The sequence below is a fragment of the Phyllostomus discolor genome, chromosome 8 (genome assembly GCF_004126475.2).
Source record: "Phyllostomus discolor isolate MPI-MPIP mPhyDis1 chromosome 8, mPhyDis1.pri.v3, whole genome shotgun sequence".
Classification (NCBI taxonomy): Eukaryota; Metazoa; Chordata; class Mammalia; order Chiroptera; family Phyllostomidae; genus Phyllostomus; species Phyllostomus discolor.
The window spans coordinates 42,021,443-42,043,654 of record NC_040910.2 but is presented as its reverse complement, the minus strand read 5'-3'; the positions used below and the strand labels follow the sequence as shown (position 1 = coordinate 42,043,654).

The following is a 22,212-nucleotide window of genomic DNA, read 5'->3' as shown; positions in this document are numbered from 1 at the left end:
TTGATCTTTTATTGCACTGCTTTCTTGACTCTTGTATTAGTACCAATAAATTGTGATGATGCTAAAAAATAAATAAATAAAAAGGCATCACTGTAAAGGATCTAAAGCTCTATCAGTACCTGGGGGTGTCCATTTGCACACCAAAGACTAATGACTGTACCCCTACACAGTAAGAGTGTGGGAAGTGTTATGGTGGGAAAGAGATTGGGGGTTTAACTCTGCCTCCCCATTCCTATAATTTCCATAAATAATCTAAGCAAATAACAAATCACTGAAGGAAAATCTCATCACACAATGGCAGCTTCAAACAAGGAGTCTAGCCATTCACCCTCCCAAGCAAGTAACCTCTAGAGCTCATTCTCCATAGTCAACAGAGGGTTTCCCCTGCCCTGTGCTTAACAATAGTCAATATCCTATACCCTCTACCATCCCCTTTTTTAAAAAAAGATTTTATTTATTTATTTTTAGAGAGGGAATGGAGGGAGATAGAGAGAGAGAGAGAAACATCAATGTGCGGTTGCTGGGGGTCATGTCCTGCAACCCAGGCATGTGCCCTGACTGGGAATTGAACCAGCGACAGTTTGGTTCACAGCCCACGCTCAATCCACTGAGCTACACCAGCCAGGGCCTATCCATTTTTCTTATTTCCTACAATACTTACTGGGCTCTGAAGTTTTGACAGTGTGAATCTTGTTTTTTCATGGAAGGTGGGTGATGTGAAAGGAAGGTCTGTCCTCCATAATAGCAAGAATTCAGAGCCTGGCATGTGGGACAAGGCCTGGCTGTATCTGCTGGAGAAGGAATAAGTGTGTTGGGTCTGGCACTTGAGAGCCTTGGTGACTGACTATAAGTTGATATGTTACAGGTTATGTGGCCCTGTGGGAAGATTCCCCTCTGAAGCTTGTTAAACAAATTGATCAATGCCCCTTTCATTCCCTGATAAGGTGACTCCTTGGGGGCAGGGTCACAAAGGAAGGTGTCTTTGTCTTGTCAATTCCTTATCTCTGAGAGACTAACAGTGAGACCATCTGTGATTCTCTTCTTCTGGATCCCTGTTCTGGGAAGAGTCACTCTAGTCTTCCTTGGATCTCCTCTTGGAAAAATGTGTTATTATTTTCTTTTTTAATATTTATTTATGTATTATTTATTTATTTCTTATTTATTTATTTGAGTGAGAGGAAGGGAGGGGAAAAGAGAGGGAGAAAAACATTAGTGTGGGAGAAAAACTGATTTCTTCCTGTAGGCACCTAGTGAACTCCATACCCAGGCATGTGTGATGATCTGTAATGGGACTGGCAGGCTTTCATTTTTGGGGATGCTGCCCACCCAACTGAGCTATACCGGTCAGAGCCAGCTTTCATCATGTTCCAATTTGTAGGTTCCTAATTGGATAGATTGTCGAATAGTAAAGTGTCCTAGGTTTCACTAGGGGATGGCTCTCAAGCTTAGGCTTGAACCAGAATGATCTTGAGCATTTGTCAGAACAGATTTCAGAATCTCATTTCCCAATTTTTGCCTTTGTGGACCTGAGTTTGGATCTGATCATTTGAAATTTTCAGAAGTTCCAAGTTTTGCTGATTTGTATTATAATCCATTGAGACTCATTTCTCTTGGACAATATTTCATAATTTTGGCTTTATCAAGATATCAACTGAAACTCTTGTTAATATATATATTTCCAGACTTATATTTTTCCTAGACTCATCTTGTCAACATCTCCAGAGGAAGAGCCCCAGAACCTACATTTAAAAGAAAATTGCAATGGTTTTACTTTATTTTACCTTAATTTATTTATATATATATATATATCATGGCTATGTATGTTTATATAGTTAAAGTGTTATGCATATGTGCCATTTTAACCATGTTTAATGTACAATTTTGTAGTGTTGAGTATAATCACAATATCATGAAAACAATACCAGTGTCTATTTCTGCACCCTTTTAATCATTCCAAAGAGAAGTTCTATGCTTATTAAACACCAGTTCCCCATTCTTCCTACCTCCTCCACATTGAAACCTTTATTCTACTTCTACCTCTATGAATTTGATTATTTTAGGTACCTCATAAAAGTGAACTCATATGATACTTATCCTTTTGTGTCTGGCATATCTCACTTTGCAAAATGGTTTCAAGTTTCAACTACATTACACATGATTCAGAATTTCCTTCCTTTAAAAATTTGAATAATATTCCATTGCACATATATTTCATGTTGTTTATGCATTCATCTATTAATGGACACTGGATGGTTTTGATATTTTATGTAATTCTTCTATGGACATTGCCCTGCAAGAATCTCTGTGAGTTGTTTCTTTTTAATTCTTTTGAGTACCTATCTAGACATTGATTGATGGGTCCTGAGAAACTTCTTTTAAAAGCATGCCAAAGGATCAAGTGTTTGAGGGACACTGTCTTAGGACACTGAACAACAAATCCTGGAGAGGCCTAATGACCTCCCTTCTGCACTTTAAAACAAAGGTTACTGTAAGAAAAACACTACATAATGATAAATGGAGCACTATAACAAGAGGATATAACTCTTGAAAACAATTATGCACCCAATTTAGGAGCACCTAAATATATAAGGTAAATCTTGATGGACATGAATGGAGAGATGGATACTAAAGCAGTCAGAGTAGGGGATTTTAACACCCATTGACATCAATGAACACATTGTGCAGACAGAAAATCATAAGGAAACAGGGCAATAAAGGACACATCAGATCAGATAGATTTAATGGTTATCTTTAGAGTATTCTACCCCAATAAGCAAAATATATATCCTTTTCAAGGGCACATGGGAAGTTGTCCTGAATAGACCACATGTCAGGATACAACACAAGTCTCATGAAATTTAAGATGATTGATATCACATCAATCATCTTCTTTAAACATAATGATATGAAACCAGAAAATAATCACAAAAAGAAAGGCTGGAAAGCACACAAAGACATGCAAGCTAAATAACATGTTACTAAACAATAAGTGGATTAAGGGTAAGATCAAGGAAAACATTTGTAAAAAACCTTGAAACAAATGAGAATGAGAACACAACAACCCAAAATCTATGGGGCACCGAAAAGAAGACCTAAGTGGGTATTCATTGCATAAAAGGTCTACCATGAGGAAGTAGAACAACCTCAAATTAGGAATCTTCCTTTACACCTAAAAGAACTAGAAAAAGAACAACAAATGAAGCCCCAAGTAAGTAGAAGAAATACATGATAAAGATTGCAGCAGAAGTAAGTGAAAATGAGTCTATAAAACAATGCCAAAGGTCAGTGAAACTGAGAGCTGTTCTTTCTTTGGAAAGGTAAGCAAGATTGAAATTCTTTTAACCAGACTCATCAAGAAAAATAGAGAGAAGAGCAAAATAAATACTGTAAAATCAGAAGTGAAAGAGGAAGAGTGAGAACTGAATCCAACAAAATACAATGGATAGTAAGAAAATCTTATGAAGAATATAGGCCAACAAATTAAACTATCTAGGTAAAATGGATAAATTCTTAGAAAGGCACAATTTTCTAAAACTTCTGAATCAGGAAGTATCGGAAATTCTGAATAGACAGATTTACAACTAACGAACTTAAAGCCATAATAAAAAAAAAACAACAAAACCCCAACAAACAAAAGTCATGGACCTGATGTCTTCACAGCTGAATTACCCAACATTTCAAAAAGAAATAACAGCTATCCTTCAAAAAATTCAAAAGGAGATCTCAGGTCAGGATGGAGGCATAGGTAGACAGTATGTGTCTCCTTGCACAAACAAAAGAAGGACAACCACATCTTTACAAACAAAAAACAACCAGAACTGCCAGAAAATCAAACTGTATGGGGCCTTACAACCAAGAAGTTAAAGAAGAAACATTCATCCAGACTGGTAGGAGGGGTGGAGACAGGCAGCCAGACAGAGAGGACTTGCAACAAGGCAGTAGCTGGAGGACTGGGGTGGGGGGCAGGTTGGGGCTGGTGGACCTGGAAAGGTAGTGGCTGGTGGACTGGGTGTTCCCACATTCATGTGCAGATAAACCAGGAGGAACAACTGGGGAGTGAGACAGACTGCACAACCCAGGGTTCCAGTGTGAAGAAATAAAGCCTCAAAGCCTCTGACTGAAAACACCTGTGAAAGTTGAAGCAGTGATCTTGGAGCAAATTCCAAGCCTCACAGGAGAGTTTGTTGTAGAGACCCACAGGGTCCTAGAACATACACAAACCCTCCCACCCAGCAGTCAGCACCAGAAATGTCCAATTTGCTTGTGGGTAGTGGGGGAAGTGACTGAACATTGGAAGAGAGTGCAGCAAGCAGCACTGTTCCCTCCCAATCCCCTTTCTCACATTCAGTGCCACAAGGCAGCTATGCGAGTTGCCCTGTGCTAGTGAACCCCTAAGGCTCCACCCCTTACTACATAACAGGCATGCCAAGATTGAAAAAAAAATGGTCCAAATGAAAGAACAGATCTCCAGGAAAATACACCTAAGTGACAAAGAGATTGCCAAACTATCAGATGCACAGTTCAAAACACTGGTAATCAGGATGCTCACAGAACTAATGGAGCTTGGTTGCAAACTTAAGGAACAGATGAAGGTTACCCAAAGCAAAATAAAGGAAAATCTACAGGGAACCAACAGTGACAGGAAGAAAACTAGGACTGAAATCAACAGTTTGGACCAGACGGAAGAAATAACCATTCAAGCAGAACAGAATGAAGAAACAAGAATTCAAAAGAATGAGGAGAAGCTTTGGAATCTCCAGGACATCTTTAAACATTCCAGCATCTGAATCATAGAGGTTCCAGAAGGAAAAGAGGAAGAGCAAGAAACTGAAAACTTATTTGAAAAAATAATAAAGGAGAATTTCCCTAATCTGACAAAGAAAATAGACTTTCAGGAAAACCAGGAAGGTCAGAGAGTCCCAAAGAAGTCAGACCCAAGGATGAACACACCAAGATGCATTATAATTACATTAGCCAAGATTAAAGATAAGGAGAGAATCTTAAAAGCCACAAGAGAAAAGGAGAGTTACCTACAAAGGAGTTCCCATCAGACTGCAGCCGATTTCTCAATAGAAATCTTGCAGGCAAGAAGGGGCTGAAAAGAAGTATTTAAAGTCGTGAAAGGCAAAGACCTATGTACAAGATTACTCTATCCAGCAAAGCTTTCATTTAGAAAGGAAGGGCAGATAAAGTGCTTCCCAGATAAGGTCAAGTAAAAGGAGTTCATCATCACCCAGCCCTTATTATGTGAAATGTTAAAGGGATTTATGTAAGAAAAAGAAGATAAAAAACATGAACAGTTAAATGAGAACAAACTCACAGTTATTAACAACTGAACCTTAAAACAAAAACAAACTGAGCAAACAACTAGAACAGGAACAGAATCACAGAAGCAGACATCACATGGAGAGTTATCAGTAGGGGACTGGGAGGGGGAGAAGGGGAGAAAGGTACAGAGAATAAGCAGCATAAAGGGTAGGTAGAAAATACTGGGGGAGGTTAAGAATAGTATAGGAAATGAAGAACCCAAAGAATTTATATGTACAAACCATATACTTGAATTAAAGGGAGGGAATGTGGGTGGGAGGGGGTGAGCAGGGTGGAGGGGAATAATGGGGGGAAAACGGGACAACAGTAATAGCATAATCAATAAAATATATATTTAAAAGTTCAACAAGTATAAAGGACACATGGACACAAACTAGGGAGGATGGAAATTCGAGGGAGGTGGGGAGAGCTAGGGGGTGGGCTGAGATGGGAGTAAAAGACAGAAAATTGTACTTGAACAACAATTAAAATAGAGTAAAATAAATTCAAGAGGAGGGAAGACTCCCACATTCATTTTATGAGGCCAGAATTATCCTAATTATAAACCAGATGGTACAAAGAAATAAAATTATGGCCAATATGCATAATGAACTTTGACAGTACAGTCCTCAACAAAATACTAGCCAACTGGATCTACCAATACATTAAAAAGATCATATCCCATGATCAAGTGAGTTTTATTCCAGAGATGCAAGTTTGGTACAACATTCACAAATCAATAAATGTGATATGTCACCTAAAAAAATTAAAGGATAGCCATCTCATGATTGTATCAATAGATTCTGAAAAAGCATCTGATAAAATCCAGCACCCATCTATGGTAAAAACTCTAAGCAAAATGGGAATACAGGAAACATACCTCAACTTGATAAAGACCAAGTATGACAAAATCACAGCCAACATCATACTCAATAGACAAAGACTAAAAGTGTTTCCCTTAAGATCAGGAAAAAGACAGGGATGCCTGCTTTCAACACTCTTATTCAACATAGAATTGGAAGTCCTAGGCACAGCAATCAGACAAGAAGAAGAATTAAAGGCATCCAATTGGAAAGGAAGAAGTAAAGCTGTCAGTATTTGCAGATGACATGATACTGTGTATTAGAGAACCTTAAAATATCTACCTAAAAATCCTACTAGAGCTGATAAGTGAATCAGTAAACTAGCAGTACACAAAATAAATATCCAGAAACAGTTGCATTTTTTATATATCAACAACACTCTGAAAAAAAAAAAAAAACTAAGACTACAATCTCATTTACAACTGCATCAAAAAATAAAATACCTAGGAATAAATTTAACCATGGATGTAAAAGACCTGTACTAGGAAAGTTGTAAGAATTTGAAGAAATGAATGAAAAATACCACATGATCTTACTTATATATGGATCTAATGAACACAGTCAACTATCAAACAATATAGGAACAGAAGCTTAGGTACATAAAACAGACTGACAGCTGCTGGAAAGGAGGGAGGGTTACGGGATGAAAGATAGTGGAGGGATTAACCAAGGAACATTTATGGACAACGCATGGACTCAGATGACAATATGGGGATTTGGCTTGGGATGGGAGCAGGTGGGGCTGGAGGAGGAGAGGGTGGAACTTGGTGGGGTTGGAGAAAGGCAGAAAAAATGGGATCAACTGTAACAGCATAGACAATTTTAAAATAAAGGAAAATGCTCCCCCCACAAAAAAGTCTGAAGGAAGAAATTGAAGAAGACACAAATAAATGGAAGTATACATTGTGTTCATGGGTAAGAAGCATTATGAAAATGCCAATACTACCCAAAGCAATCTATTGATTCAGTGCAATTCCTATAAAAATACCAATGGTATATTTCACAGAACTAGAACAAATAATTCTAAAATTTATATGGAAGTACAAAAGACCCAAAGTAGCCACAGCAATTTTGAAAAAGAAAATGAAATTTGGAGGAATCTTGCTACCTGATATCAAACTATTGAACAAGGTCAAAGTAATCAAAACAACATGGTACTGACATGTAGATCAATGGAACAGAACAGAGAGCCTAGAAGTAATACCTTGCCTTATGGCCAATTAATATTTGACAAAGGAGGCAGGAAAATACAATGGTGTAAAGATAATCTATTGAATAAATGGTGTTGGAGAAATTGAGCAGATACATGCAAAAAACAATTAAATATGACCATCTTCTTACGCCATACACAAGAATAAACTCAAAATGAATTAAAGACTTAAATGTTTGACTCAAAACTCTCAAAATCCTGGAAGCATAGCAGTAAAACCTTAGACATTCTTATAACAATATTTTTTGGGGATATATCTGTTTACACAAGGAAAACAAAAGAAAATACAAAAAATAGGGAATCACATCGAACTAAAAGCTTTGGCACAGCAAATTAAACCGACCCAGAAATGAAAAGACAACCAACCAAATGGGAGAACACTTTTGCCAATTACAAAGGATCAGGATCCCAAACTTATAAACTTGTACAACTCAAACCAACCGACCAACCAACCAACCAACCAACCAAACAAACAAACAAGAAAGCAATGCAATTAAAAAATGGGCAGAGGACCTAAAGAGAAACTTGTCCAAAGAGGACATACAAATACCACATGATATCACCTTTAACAGGAATCTAAACAACAAAACAAAAAAAACTAGCAAAATATAACCAAAGACACTGAAATAGGGGATAGTCTGACAGTGACCAGAGGGGAGAGAAGAGGGAATTTCAGGGGGGAATGGGTAGGGTTTACAGGAACAAATTCGGAGGACACATGGACAAAAACTAGGGGTGGGGGGGAATGGGGGGGAAGGGGGGAGGGTTGGATGGGTGGGCTGGAATGGGAGTAGGGGGGAGAAAACTACTTGAACAATGATTAAAATAAAATTAAAAAAAAAGAGGACATACAGATTGCCAATAGACATAATAAAAGATGCTAAACATCACTAATCATCAGAGAAATGAAAATTAAAACCACAATGACATATCACCTAACTCCTGTCAGAATGGCTGTCATCAATAAATCAACAAGCAGCAAGTGTTCATGAGGATGTGGAGAAAAGGCAACTTCTTGCACTGTTGGTGGGAAAGCAGACTAAAGCAAAACTATGGAAACAGTTTGGAGTTTCCTCCAAAAATTAAAAATGGAACTGCCTTATGACCCAAAGATTCCACTTCTGAAAATACATCTGAAGAATCCCAAAACACTGTGTTGAAAGAATATATGCACCCCAATGTTCATTGCGGTGTTACTGACAATAGCCAAGACCTGGAAACAGCCCAGGTACCCATCATTAGATGAGTGGATAAAAGGTTGTGGTGCATTTACACGATGAAATACTGCTTGGCTGTAATTAGAAGGGAAATCTTACTTTTTGTCACAGCGTGGATGGACATGGAGAATTTTTAATTTTTTTCTTTCTTTTTTATATATTATTATTATTATTGTTATTGTTATTATTATTATTATTATTATTATTATTATTATAATACTTGGGTAGCATTATGCTAACTGAAATGGGCCCAAGAAAAACAAGCACTGTATGGTTTCACTTACATGTGGAATTTAATGAACAAAATAAACTAACAAACAAACTAGAAACAGACTCATAGACATGGAGAATGAATGGATGGACAGGTGTCAGAAGAGAAAGGATGTAGGGGGGCTGGGTTAAAATGGCAATGGGATTAAGGAAGGAAAAAGTCCATCTAGACACAGAGAACAGTATGGTGGTTACCAGAGGGAGAAGGAGTGGAGGAGGTAGAAGAGGTAAATGGGGGATAAATGGTGATGGAAGGAAACTTGATGCCTGGTGGTGAACTTGCAATACAATATACAAATGATGTATTATGGAATTGTACACCTGAGAGCTAATAATTTTATTAACCACTGTGACCCCAATAAATTAAATTTTAAAAAGATGACATGACTGCAGCCCTACATCTAGAACACAGACATCTGTGAAACACTCTGTTGTATTCATGAAAATTGTTATTTGGCATATCAAAATAGACAGTTGTCTAATATAATAACACACATAATTTCTGTGGAAAAAATAGAACTTTGGAAAAAATAGTTGTGTAATGTAATAACACACATAAATTCTATGAAAAAAATAGGCCTTTCAAAATAGCAACAACAACCCATCTCTTAACACATAAAATCCCAAACCCCAAAACAGACTACAGAAGAAAAAGAGAAAGTTTCTCCTTAGATGGACACATCTTAAATGAGAAAATAGAAATTATATCATATTTTTGGTAGAGACAGCATAATTATCTTCACATAGAATTATCAATCCAATGAATGAGCAGATATACAAGTCAGACATTGCTTTTTTTAACTGAAAAAAACTTGTCTGAATTTATGAAATTCCTGCAACTTGGAAGTTGAAAGTGAGGAGTACAAGGGAGCTTCCTTCTGACAAGGGGCCAAATCCTTGGAAGTACCTTTCATTTCCCTCTTCTGTTAATAATAGCAAGTCCTCAGAGACTGGGATAACACAGACTGATTTGGCTAATTGTGAGCTGTGAGCATTGCTCTCCCAAGTTCATGCAAGAATAGATCATCAGTGTTGCCTCCAATCCTTGAAGTTCCCCATCTCAGTCCAGTGGGTTTCACATCTGAGTCTTCTTGTCTCACGTCACTGCATCAGGAGGCCCATGACAAACTCGGCCAACTGCCAGCCCTGGGGATGGAGCCTGAACCTTTAGTGCCCATGCAGGGCAGCAGCAGTGGATTCTCACTGCCTGGTCCTACTGCAGCAGAGACAGAACAGTCCCGTAAGTACTATGGAGATGATGGATGGAGAAGAGACTGTCAGGGGCATTTTCTCTTTCATCATTAGGACATATAGGAGAGTTGGGGCAAATGGAGGGGAGGGCACCAACATGGAAAGTTTCAGATATTTTGGTTCTTATACAGGCTGATTCTGAATACGTGGAGGGAAACAATGGTCCAATTCATTTCTGATCACCCAGGGCCTACACTCTGCTCACAGAGAACAATCATAATCTCTGTTATATACCGAACAGACTCTGCCTTGGATCTCAGAAACAGAGAGTAGGCAATATTGCTCCCACACAACAGGTGCTGTCCTTCCTGTGCTTTCATTCTTCCAGCAATGTCTCGTAGGACTAGACGGGAGGTAAACCATGCTTGCATGCATCAATAGTACTGATTTTCTAAGAAACCTATCAATCAATTTTCATTAATAGAATCTACAACACTTAAATATAAAGAAAAACAGTAATTTTCATAAACAGAAAAAAATGAAAAAAAGAGAGGAAAAGAGAAAGAGAACTAAATCTTATAGTGTGGACTGAGACACATGTTAGGATTTCCACTCACTCTGTGAACCAATTATCTGGGATCTTATAGGCTTCCTCCCTTCACTGCTATCTGATGGAATAATATGTCATTACACCTTTCTCATGATTGTTTTCATCAGCAAACCCTAACTATTTCAACCTGATTTCAAAAGCATGACTGAACACTTCTGGAGGGCAAACCTCTGTTGGATGTCACATGTTTCCCAGAGGTGGTTGTTATTCTCCCATTTCTATGTAAGAGATACCAAGTCAGAGGAGTGTAGATATCACACACACTTCACATTGAGTGTCTGGCAGCTGGGGAACTCAGAGCTGCACAATGATTGCTTCTTTCCAAACCTGTTTTATCCTCAGATAAGCAAACGGAGGCTTACCCACCAATCCCTTCTCTTGGAATTGGAGGGGGGGGGGGGAGTTCACCTGTGAATTAGCAAAGTGGAGCCAGAGGTTTGCATGGACTTTTACTGAATGAATGTGTGGATTCTAGGGGTTTCTATGAAAAGTGACACATGTGTGAGCACATTTTGTAAAGCTCAGATATGGAAATACCATTCCCCATACGAGATGGGATTTTCATGTGGTTCTACCATGAAAAGACTACTGCTAGTCAGATGTCAGGGAACTTGCTAATTTCACACCTTGGCAATTATTTTTTGTCTCATTTTTCTATTGGGAAAATCAATATAGGTAATTAATGGTAAAACTGCACATATATCCATTTATTTACAACTCAAATATTTTATGCCTATGTCTTTAAGAAATGCTCACTTATGTGATGTGGAGAGGGGCATAAGAATTTTCTTAACCACTGTCACAGAAAACAATTGAAGAATAAAATGAAGTTTAACCCACAGGTAATATTAGACATCACTTAAAGTGTTGCAACACATGTATGAATATCACAAAGAGACTTAAAATGCCATGCTGTGGTAAATGAGACGCAGGGAACAGTGTGTGTAGTATGTGGTAAGTTTTTAGGAAAACTACTATGAATGCATAACTCACTACTAATATTATAAAAATATTGTAAGAAAAATGCATCCATCAGAGTCATGACAGTGTTTGCCTTCAGACAACTGAAGTGCAGGGGAAGTTGATGCAGGGAAGGGAAAAAACCCCACAGGTTTTTTCAGTAATGAGCAAAAATTCTACAGCATGGATTATTACATACTTATAGTTTAATATGGGAAGTGGGTAAAAATGATATGGAAAGGAATTCCTATATACAATGTTTATTCATTGTCTGAGAATGGTTCTCAGCTCTGGCTTTATGATAGTATGCCCAAAGGACTTACATGTACAAGTTCTGATTTAATTGGTTCCAGGTTATGGTCAGCCCATCACCACATTTCTTTGTTATGTTTTTATTTTATTGTATATTTTCCATTACCATTTAACCCCCATACACCCTCTTCCACCTACACCCACACACCCCTACCACAATCACCACACTGTTGTCTGTGTCCATAAGTTCCAGGAGTTGAATTGAGAGGAAGTGCAATTCTATCTCTCTCAGGAAGAACTGATTGAAAAGCATTTAAGCTGGCATAAGGAGGCCAATTTATGGTTTGAGGTATGGCTTTGGTTCTCAGTTTGCCCACTGTTCATTAGGGGGTTGGATTTGATGAGAAATCAACTTTTACCAATGTCTGTGGTTAGAGTCAAATTTAAGAAATTTATACAGCCACGATGAACAATAACAGTAAAGTGGAAACTCAAGTGCAAATGTTTCTCTGAGACTGTGTATCATTGACAGACAATAAGCTTTCACTAAAGAAAAATGAATACAGGGTATTCGTAAAAATGAATTATTATTTAATCATTGGTGTAGTATAAACTAACATCATTTTTAGGATCAGGGGTGCTGTATGATTTTGTGCATTTAACAAAGACATATTTTGCAAAACGTGAAGTCCACTAAGGCACAAAATATACATATTTGAGTTAGAGTTGAAGGACTGACTTGGACCAGACAACCCACACATTTGAGTGAATACTTGTCTCCCTGGAAGATAGATGTCACAAATCCAAGTAAAGATGAAAACCCTTGAAGATAATTGCCATACAAAAATCTAACTGCTTATTCTAAGTTAGAATGCAGTTAATGTGGTTGTAGCTCTTCAAGACTACATTCTAGATTAAGGGAATTTCTGGTACTGCATCTGAGTGAGATACAGTACATTAAGCTGCTTCTTAGTGTCTTCCAATTAAGATGATTTTTCCTTAGAAAACAATATATCCCATTCCATATTTTTACTTCCAAAGTAGAAGGCTGATATTTTGCTATTGATGGAAATTTTTAATCTGCAGTGTCCTTTCTTTTCTAATATTCTTTGAGCCAGTGTTTCTAAAGTGGTTGTTTACAGAAACAGGTAAAAAGCCCAGACATCTATAAGGAAAGAGTTCTAAATCAGTTCCCAACTGAGAAATGTTGCTGAAGGGTAAGGGGTGGTGGTGGGTGGGTGGGTGGTGTTTGGTCCTCAAGCACAAGTGTGATTCCTTTATTTGTGAATTGCTTGAATGCAAAAAATGGATGTGTCTACACTTGTTTCATTTATTCAGCACACTCTTCTTTTTCAAACTGTGTCCTATCTGCATAGTACCACAGAATCAAACAGGTGACTCTGAATTCTTCCTCCTGGGACTGTCAGATGACCCAGAGCTGCAGACTCTTCTGTTTGGCCTGTTCCTGGCCATGTACCTGGTGACCATGCTGGGGAACCTGCTCATCATCCTGGCCATCATCTCTGACTCCCACCTCCACACACCTATGTACTTCTTCCTTTCCAATCTGTCCCTGGCTGACATCAGTTTCAGCAGCACTACAGTCCCCAAGATGCTGGTGAACCTCCAGACATACAGCAAGTCCATCACCTATGCAGGCTGCCTAACTCAGGTCACGTTTTTTACTCTATTTGGAAGTTTGGAGAGTCTACTTCTGGCTGTGATGGCTTATGACCGGTTGGTGGCCATTTGTCAGCCTCTACACTACCTGGTCGTCATGAACCCCCGCCTCTGTGGCATGTGTGTCCTGCTGTCATTTTTCATCAGTCTTTTGGACTCCCAGCTGCACTACTTGATGGTGTCACAACTCACCTTCTGTGCAGATGTGGAAATTCCTCATTTCTTTTGTGACCCTTCTCAACTCCTCAACCTTGCCTGTTCTGACACCTCCATTAATAACATATTGATCTATTTTTTGGGTGCTATCATTGGTGGTGTTCCACTCTCAGGGATCCTTTTCTCTTACACTCAAATTGTTTCCTCCATTCTGAGAGTCCCATCATCAGGGGGGAAGTATAAGGCCTTCTCCACCTGTGGCTCTCACCTGTCAGTTGTTTGCTTATTTTATGGAACAGGCCTTGGGGTGTACCTCAGCTCCACTGTGTCATCCTCCCTGAGGAAGGGTGCAGTCGCCTCAGTGATGTGCACTGTGGTCACCCCCATGCTGAACCCCTTCATCTACAGCCTGAGGAACAGGGACATCAAGAGTGCTCTATGGAGGGTGATCAGAAGAATAGCCTAATTTTATACCTATGGATCTTTTTTTGCTCATACACTGATGATAGTAGGAAAATAGAACATGTATAACAAGAAATTCTGAATCCACAGTTTATAGTGTATTTGTATCCATATGGATCTGCTCTCTGTCTACACATTTTTTCCTCTTAGCACAACTCTAATGGATTCAGAGGTCTCTTGTACTCTGTACTTCAGTGAGAGTCCCTCCAGGTTTATGCACATACTGTCAGTTGCTCCTCTCACTTTCCCGTGCATTAATTACCCAGGACTCTTGGTCCTGAACTGCCTTGATTGTATCATTATGAAAAATTGTACCCCTCCTTTTTGGTATTTATTCTTTCTTCAGGTTCCCAGTGATTCTTCTCCTTTTTCCATATTTTTGCTCCTTCATGATTGTGGTCAGATGCTTGAGAAGTTAGAGTATTTATTTTCCTTTCCAATCCAAGATATTTTGGAATTGAAATGGGATAGCATTAATACTAAATTTGAATAAATACTTATCAACTGGCACATTCATAGAAAACTGGGACTTCCAGTATTTTGATAAATCTTTTTCCCATTCCATCTAACATCTCATCAGTTTCACAGCCAGACATGAAAGGACAAATACTGTATAAATTCATTTATGTGAGGCATCTAAAGTGGTGAAATCTATAGAGACATGGAGTAGAATGTTGGTTGTCAGGGGACAGGAGAAGAGGGAACAGGGAGTTAGCATTTAATTGGGAAATAATGATTTTCCCATTTGCAAGATGAAAAGATTCATGGAGATAGATGGTGATGATGGTTGTACAGCAATGTGAATATACTTAATTTCCCTGAATGGGACACTTAAAATGGATAAGATGTCTAATTTTCCATTAGATAATTTTACTACATAAGAGAAATGATGTCATATTAGAGATGAGGGAAATGTTGCTCCAAATGTCAGGTGTGCCACACAGACCTCAGCATCAGCTCCCATAGGGACCTGCCTCAGATGCCGAGGGCCACTGTAACCAAGGTGACATCTCCTTCTGCAGCTGCCCACATCCCATGATATTTGGCCCCTTGGCACCAGTTCCAACCATCTCTATAGGTTCATCCTAGATCCAGAGCTCCCTGGTGATTTTAGGTGGCCTTTGATGAGCTTCAACTTGGCTTGATTTTCCCACTGCCCTTGGTTGCTACAAAGTGTTCACCAAACCACAGAGTGAGGGAACAGTGTCTGCAGGACTGTCTTCACTTCAGACACCAGGCACACATTCAGGAGTTCCCAGGCCACCCTCACTTCAGATCAGCTGGCCAAAATTAAGGGACTCCGTTACTTGCAATGATTTGCTAGATGCCAGATAATCAAGGGAATGCCCTCAGGTTCAATAATTCACCAGCTTGAGTCACAGAACTTAAGACAGTGCTAGTCTTATGATTATACTTTTCTTATAGCAAAAGAATACAAAATCGGACTAGACAAAAGAAGATACACCTGGGGAAATATCTGAAAGGTTCCATAGGTAAATCTTGTTGTTGTCCTCTCCCCGTAGGGTTCAAATCCATTACCTCATCCTGGCTACATTGTGAGACAACAGTGAGAGTTTTGCTAACCAGGTAGCACACCTGAGGCTCAGTGTACAGAGATTTTATTGAGGCTTCATTTCATTGGTGGGATACATTGAATCATTTCCGATTTGGCTGAACTCACTCTCCAGTCTTTCTCCAAAGACACTGGTCTGACATCACTTCCCCTAAAACACCAACCCTTCACATACATGCTTGGTCTCTTTGGCACAACCAATTACCATCTTCAGTCATCTCATTACCATAAACTATCAGGTATGGTACATGGGGTTCCCCACAATAACCAATCATTTCTATCACTAGCTAAATTTCAAGGGCTTAAGGGTGACTTCCAAGGACCTGAGGAAAAGGTCATATCTCTGTGTAAATGAGGACAAATTCATTCCCACACATGTGCTCTTCCACAGGTATCGATGCCAGGAGTGCTACCTGGTAACCTTCCTGCATGTTCTTCACTGTCTCTGAGTCTCTTTGTGAGGAAGCCAACTTGGGATATCTGCTTAGTAATAAAACTATTTGGGGATGATGTTAAGACAATTCCAAGGTAGTTTTTAAAAAGTAGTCAGCACTGCTTTATAAATTAGAAGCCTGGGGCTTGGCTCAGTGATGGAAAATTCAAGCAGAGAAGCTGAGGAATTGAAATTTCAAGGTAGTAGGTAGGTTCGCATACAAAATCTTAATGAATCTAGAAATCCAAACTCAGAAATGCTTGATACAAAGGGAGAACAGAGTTGAGATAATAACATCTGCAGAAGTATTATACTTCAAAAATGTTTATTTAAAAATATTAAACCTTAGAGTGTAAATAAAATATGAGTTAAGGATGATAATATATTTGGCCTCTGTCATCTTGAATTTTCTAGAGGATGTATGGTCCAATCTGTCCCTGATTTTTGTTCCATGTTTTGTTAGGTTCCCCTGATTCTGGTTGTTTAGTTTCAGAAGGCATTGAGGACTATTTTAATGACAGTGTCTAACACTAAGGATATTGCTGTCCTCCTGGGAAGAAGAGGTGTCTTAAGACCTGAGGAATGTATCAAGTCTTGTGCATTAGAACACAGAGATGCACAGACAGGTGACCTGAGTGGAAGGAGCTTTAACTGCAAGCTGGCTGACATACTTAAAATGTATGTTAAGAGAGTTAAGTACTCTCTTCCTGTTTCCTCTCTCAAAATTCATGAGACTATAACTGCTCAGATTTTCTGATGATTTGTATTTCCTACTCTTGCAAGAGTGTCCTAAAAGGTTTCTGAATGTTCACTTTCGCCTCTTTTACATGGAAGCCAGTTTTTTGTTTGTTTGTTTGTTTTAGGTGTAATTAGAACTCCTTGCCAAGGTCTATAAACCATTTATGGTTTAGTCTCTTTTATCCCTTTCCAACTCCATCACTGGTCACTGGTCCATTTATGGGCATTACTCTGGGAGTTTATATGTGCTAAATTTCAGGACCTGCTCCAGACCTGGAGAATCAGAACCTCTGTAGCTGGAACCCATTACAAGTGATTCTGTTGCATGCTAAATCTGTTTACACATATCTTCTTGTACATCTTCGAACAAACCATGTTCTTTGTAACCTGAAGATCATTAAACTTAATTATCTATGTCTAGAGTGCTCTTCCTCTTTGTTACAGAAGCCTCCACTTAAATATTGCACTTAAGATGCCTGAACACTCACCTAAATTCTCCTGATATTCTTTCCATTCAGTTAGTCTGCATTCCTCTTGTACTGTCATTACCTTCTGAGGTAACTCACATGTTTTGAGTATTATAAAAGAAAATATTTTTACCAGGCTGCCTCAATTACTCTGTTCTAAATTAAACTGATTTGAGTCCTAAAGTAAATGAGTTTTGGTCCTCTTCCAATCCAAAGTTTTTTGTGCAATGTGGTATTATTGGCATAAACAGAGAAGATACCAGGCACTTTCACTGCCATAAAGAATCTTTGGAAGAAACTCATTATAAAGAAATTTCTATAATAGCTTGTTGATTATGGCAAAGAGAAATTGCATGAAACATCATCAAACAGGTAAGGAGACTTCGTTTAAGACTATGTAATGGGGCCAAGTTGATTGCAGTAAGGGAGAGAGATTGAACTCAACTCCACTGAAAGAAAAGACAGGAGGATTTCTAAAATGGTACGATTCTACTTACATGAAACTTGCATAAGAGGCTATGGGTGTGCCCCACCCCCAGAGACACCCCCAACTGCCAGGGATGAGTATAAATCTACCAAGACATGATCTGCCTGGGAAGTAAAAGTCACCAATCTCTCAAAGGAGAAGGGCCAGTAGTCTGTCCTCAAAGGGCTTTTGTTGCATTTATTTGCATAGGAATATAGGGAGTATATATAAAGCTCACAGGTTATTGTCAGGCAGTAATGGCTAAACAATAGGTAACATTCAAAGAAGTATGAGGGTTTATTATGAGTCAGGGTCAGATAGCTAAAGGGCCAGAAAACTTTGGAGAAACAAACTCATTTCATGCTTGGACTCTTTTCATTTAAATTGAGAGTATAAGCAAAGCAGGTTTCATAGGATTTTATGCATTCTTTCTTAGGTCTGATCACCCCAGGGAACCTGTGCTTTCCAGGACAGGACCACACCCACCTCTGGCATTGTTTCAGGCTTAAGTCAGGCAGGGGAACTAAGGCAGCCTAGAGATTAGGAGACTTTTTGCAGACAGAATGGGGAGTCAGGCTATGTCAAAGATGAGTTGTGAGGGTCCATCTCCCCCTTTTTCTATAGCCCCCCAAGTGCTTCCCTGAGGGCCCCCTCATGACTGTGCCTGTTTGAGGATGTCCCACCTTTGAGGAATCATATCCATCATTGGCTAACCAGTCATATACTCGGGCCAGGCAGGGTGAAGTAAAGGGGGCAGAGGTGGCACCCCTGCCAGGTAAGCTTTGTCTCCTTCATGGCTTAGGGTTCCAAGGTCTCTCACTTAGCCTTAGCCTTAGGAGGCTACAGCCTCTGAAACCAGGTAGGGTGGTTCCAGGCACAAGCGAATCCATAGAAACAGAAAGCAGACGAACAGTTGTCAGGGGTAGGGGCAGTGTGGGAATGGGGAATGACTTACCACAGGTACAGGTTGTTTCAAAAACATTTCTTAATCACAGTTGACATTTAATATTATTTTTATGTTAATTTAGGTATACAATATAGTGGTTAGATATTAAAATCATTTATGAACATAAAATAAGGAGACGGCAGGATGTGGCATGGTAGGAGAGAGTAGATTCCACTTCCCCCTACACATGGGAGAAAAATCTAGCCAATTCAATGAGGGAAAAAACAAACAGCCAACAGTAGCACAACATATATGAAAATAGGAGATCAAAATTTGTAGCGGACACTGAGAAACCAGATGGTAAGGAGAGTGCTTCAGGACAGTAAGGGCCCAGGGATCAGCAGGGGGGACCAGGAAGGCTGCAGCCCTAGGCCCTGGTGCTTACAAGGCCTCCCACAGGGCTCTGGGAGAGAGCTGGGTCAACCACTCCCTCCCCAGCCAAACAAGGATTGAGCTGCACCAGGGGAGGGCTGGTTGCTTGAAGGTGCAGAGAGGGGAGTGAGGACTGAGTGGAAAACACACAGGGACTGTGAGCACCCACACATAGCCCTGGGAAGAGTGCATGCCCCAGCCGTGAGACCAAGGGCGGCCTGGCCATGTGCCCGTGCCCACAACCTGGGGATAGTGTGCTTTGTGGAAGATCTGGAGCCCACATGCATAAAGCTGGAGGAATCAAGCACTCCATAGGAGCCCTGCAGCCCACACAGGTAAGCCCGAGGGAAGTGCCTGCTCCATAGGAGTTCTGGAGCCTACAACTGTGAACCCTGGGGAAGTGAGAGCTCTTCAGGAGTCCTAGGGCTACACCCATAAATCTGAGGGAAGCACGAGCTCCCTAGGAGTCCTGTAGACCACAACCATGAACTCAGTGGAAGGACGCTTAGGAGGGCCCAGATCCCACATTCAAGGCCCTACAGAGAGGCACCAGACTGGCTCTGGGGAGAGTGAGTGACTGACTGATGAATAGGAAGGGAGAAAAGGAAACCGATTGCTCCTCAGCTTGCTGCAGCCAACAAGACCAGAAAAACCAGTTTGACCAGTTTGAAACCAACAAGTGGGTATTGTTTGTTTGTTTGTTTGAATTTTTTAAGTAATTTTTAAGTTTTTATATTATTATATCTCTCAATTCCTTTTGCATTTCTTTCCTTCTTCCTGGTTTTATTCCCTCTTCCTTTCTTCCCAATTTTATTTGTTCTTCCTTTCTTCTTCTGCTGTTTTTTCCCCTTTTCCTTTTCCCTTTTTAAATACCCACAAGTGAGACAAAAAGAAAAGAAAAAAACAAAACAGGAACTGTGAAAAGACCACATTTGGACCCAAGGAGGAGACATTTGAACAGCTGAGACAGTGAGCAAGACAAATTTCACTTTGCTATTACAGACAACCTGCAAATTATTGCATATTTACATTATTATTTTTTCATTATTCTTACATCTTTATTTTAATAGTGTTTTTGTATTTCTCTTCTTTCTGTATAGTCTTCTTTGCTTGGCTGGTTATGTTGAATCATTTGACACGTTCCCCTGTTATCTCATTCATAGTGTATTGCTAATTTACTATTCTTCCCTTCATTTGTGTTCCATTAGTACACTACTCAAGGTTCTATACTCCCTGTTCTTGTTATCTAGATCTCATAGATTCTGTAATATGATTGTTGCTCTAATATTACTGTCAATAGTAGCTGTTCCATACAATTGTAAATACTACACAACACCCCCGCCCCAGATCTTAGCCCACTCAACGGTTTACTGAAATCTATTACTGTAGTGGTTAACTCTATTCTCTCACATACTTCACCTGTTTACTATCCTATACTCCCACCTTACTTCAAAATCTGACCTCCCACAACCTCACTGCTTTCTAGATCCAGCTCACAATCCTTCTTTCCCAACAAGAGTCTTATCTTCTTTCCATCCTTTCTAAAAAGTGGCTATTTGGGTGGAATATCACAGTTAACAGTATACATAGCCAAAGGATCTCCTATTTCTTCTCTACTGGCTGCTACTGCAAATATCATAGAATCCTCTCTTGCTGTCTTCAACCATTTTTCCCTTTCCCCTCCAAATGATCACAGAAAAGAGTAGGTGGAAGCTGTGAACACCAGGATACCTGAAGGAGACTGCACCACTAAATCTCACAGGTATTCTACCACAGAAGTGCACACGAAAAACCCAGGGAGCCAGGACAGATCCATTTAAGAAGCAGGGGCTAGCAAGAAGAGTCTCACAAACAATGGGAAGACAAAGAAAAAATCCCCAAATGAAGGGAAAGGAGGAAGCCTCAGAAAGAATGCTAAATGAAATAGAGGCAACTCAACTATCAGATATTGAGTTCAAAGCAATGATCATCAGGAAGCTCAATGAGCCCACAATGAGCTATCAGAAACTACAGGGAAGTTACAATGAACTCAATGAAAACTATATCAACATGAAAAAGGAAATAGAAACTATCAACAAGGGCCAAGAGGAAATGGAGAATACAATTTCTAAAGTGAAGAACACAGTAGAAGGAATCAAAAGCAGGATCAATGAAGCAGAAGATTGGATCAGTGAGCTGGAGGACAAAGTAGAAAAAAGTACCCAGAAAGAGCAAGAAAAGGAAAAGAGGCTCAGAAAGAATGAAGAGGGATTAAGATAAATGCAAGATAATAGGAAACGTAACAATATCTATGTAATAGGGATACCAGAAGGAGAAGAAAAAGAGCAAGGGATAGAAGACCTATTTGAAAAAGTAATGATGGAAAACTTCCCTAGTTTGATGAGAGAAAAAGTCACCCAAATTCAGGAAACACAGAGAGTCCCAATCAAGAGGAACCCAAAGAGGCCCACCTTAAGACACATCATAATAAAAATTGCCAAATTTGAAGACAAAGAGAGAAATTAGAAATACACTATGAATGAGATAACAGGGGAACCTGTCCTCAAGTAACATACAAGGGAGCCCCAATAAGGTTAGCAGCTGACTTCCAAATGGAAACACTACAAGCCAGTAGAGAAAGGCAAGAAATATGCCAAGTAATGAGAACCAGAGGTCTGCAACCAAGGCTACTTTACCCAGCAAGGCTCTCAATCAAGATAGAAGGACAAACAAGGAGCTTCCAGGAAAAAAGAAGTCTAAAAGAATACACCTCCACCAAACCAACTATGCAAGAGATGCTAAAGGACCTGCTTTAAGGAAAGAAAAAAAGAGAGAAAGAGAGAGACAGAGAGAGACACACACAGGTACAAAAATGGCAATGAATAAGTACCTATCAATAATAACCTTAAATGTAAATGGATTAGATGCTCTAATCAAGAGACAAAGAATAGCTGAATGGCTAAGAAAGCATGACCCACACATATGCACCTACAAGAGACCCACCTCAGGACAAAAGATACACATAGACTGAAAGTGAAGGGCTGGAAACAAATTTTCCAA

General features: G+C 39.5%; 1 protein-coding gene across 1 annotated transcript in view; it reads left to right on the top strand.

Moving 5' to 3' along the window:
• Window positions 1-14,201, top strand: part of LOC114503375 (olfactory receptor 18-like) — a 33,907-nt gene extending 19,706 nt beyond the window's left edge. The window contains exon 2 of the mRNA XM_028520912.2: window positions 13,257-14,201. Coding sequence (XP_028376713.2) covers window positions 13,352-14,182 — 831 coding nt within the window. The 5' untranslated portion in view covers window positions 13,257-13,351 and the 3' untranslated portion in view covers window positions 14,183-14,201. The remainder of the gene's footprint in view (window positions 1-13,256) is intronic.
• The last annotated feature ends 8,011 nt before the right edge of the window (window positions 14,202-22,212 follow it).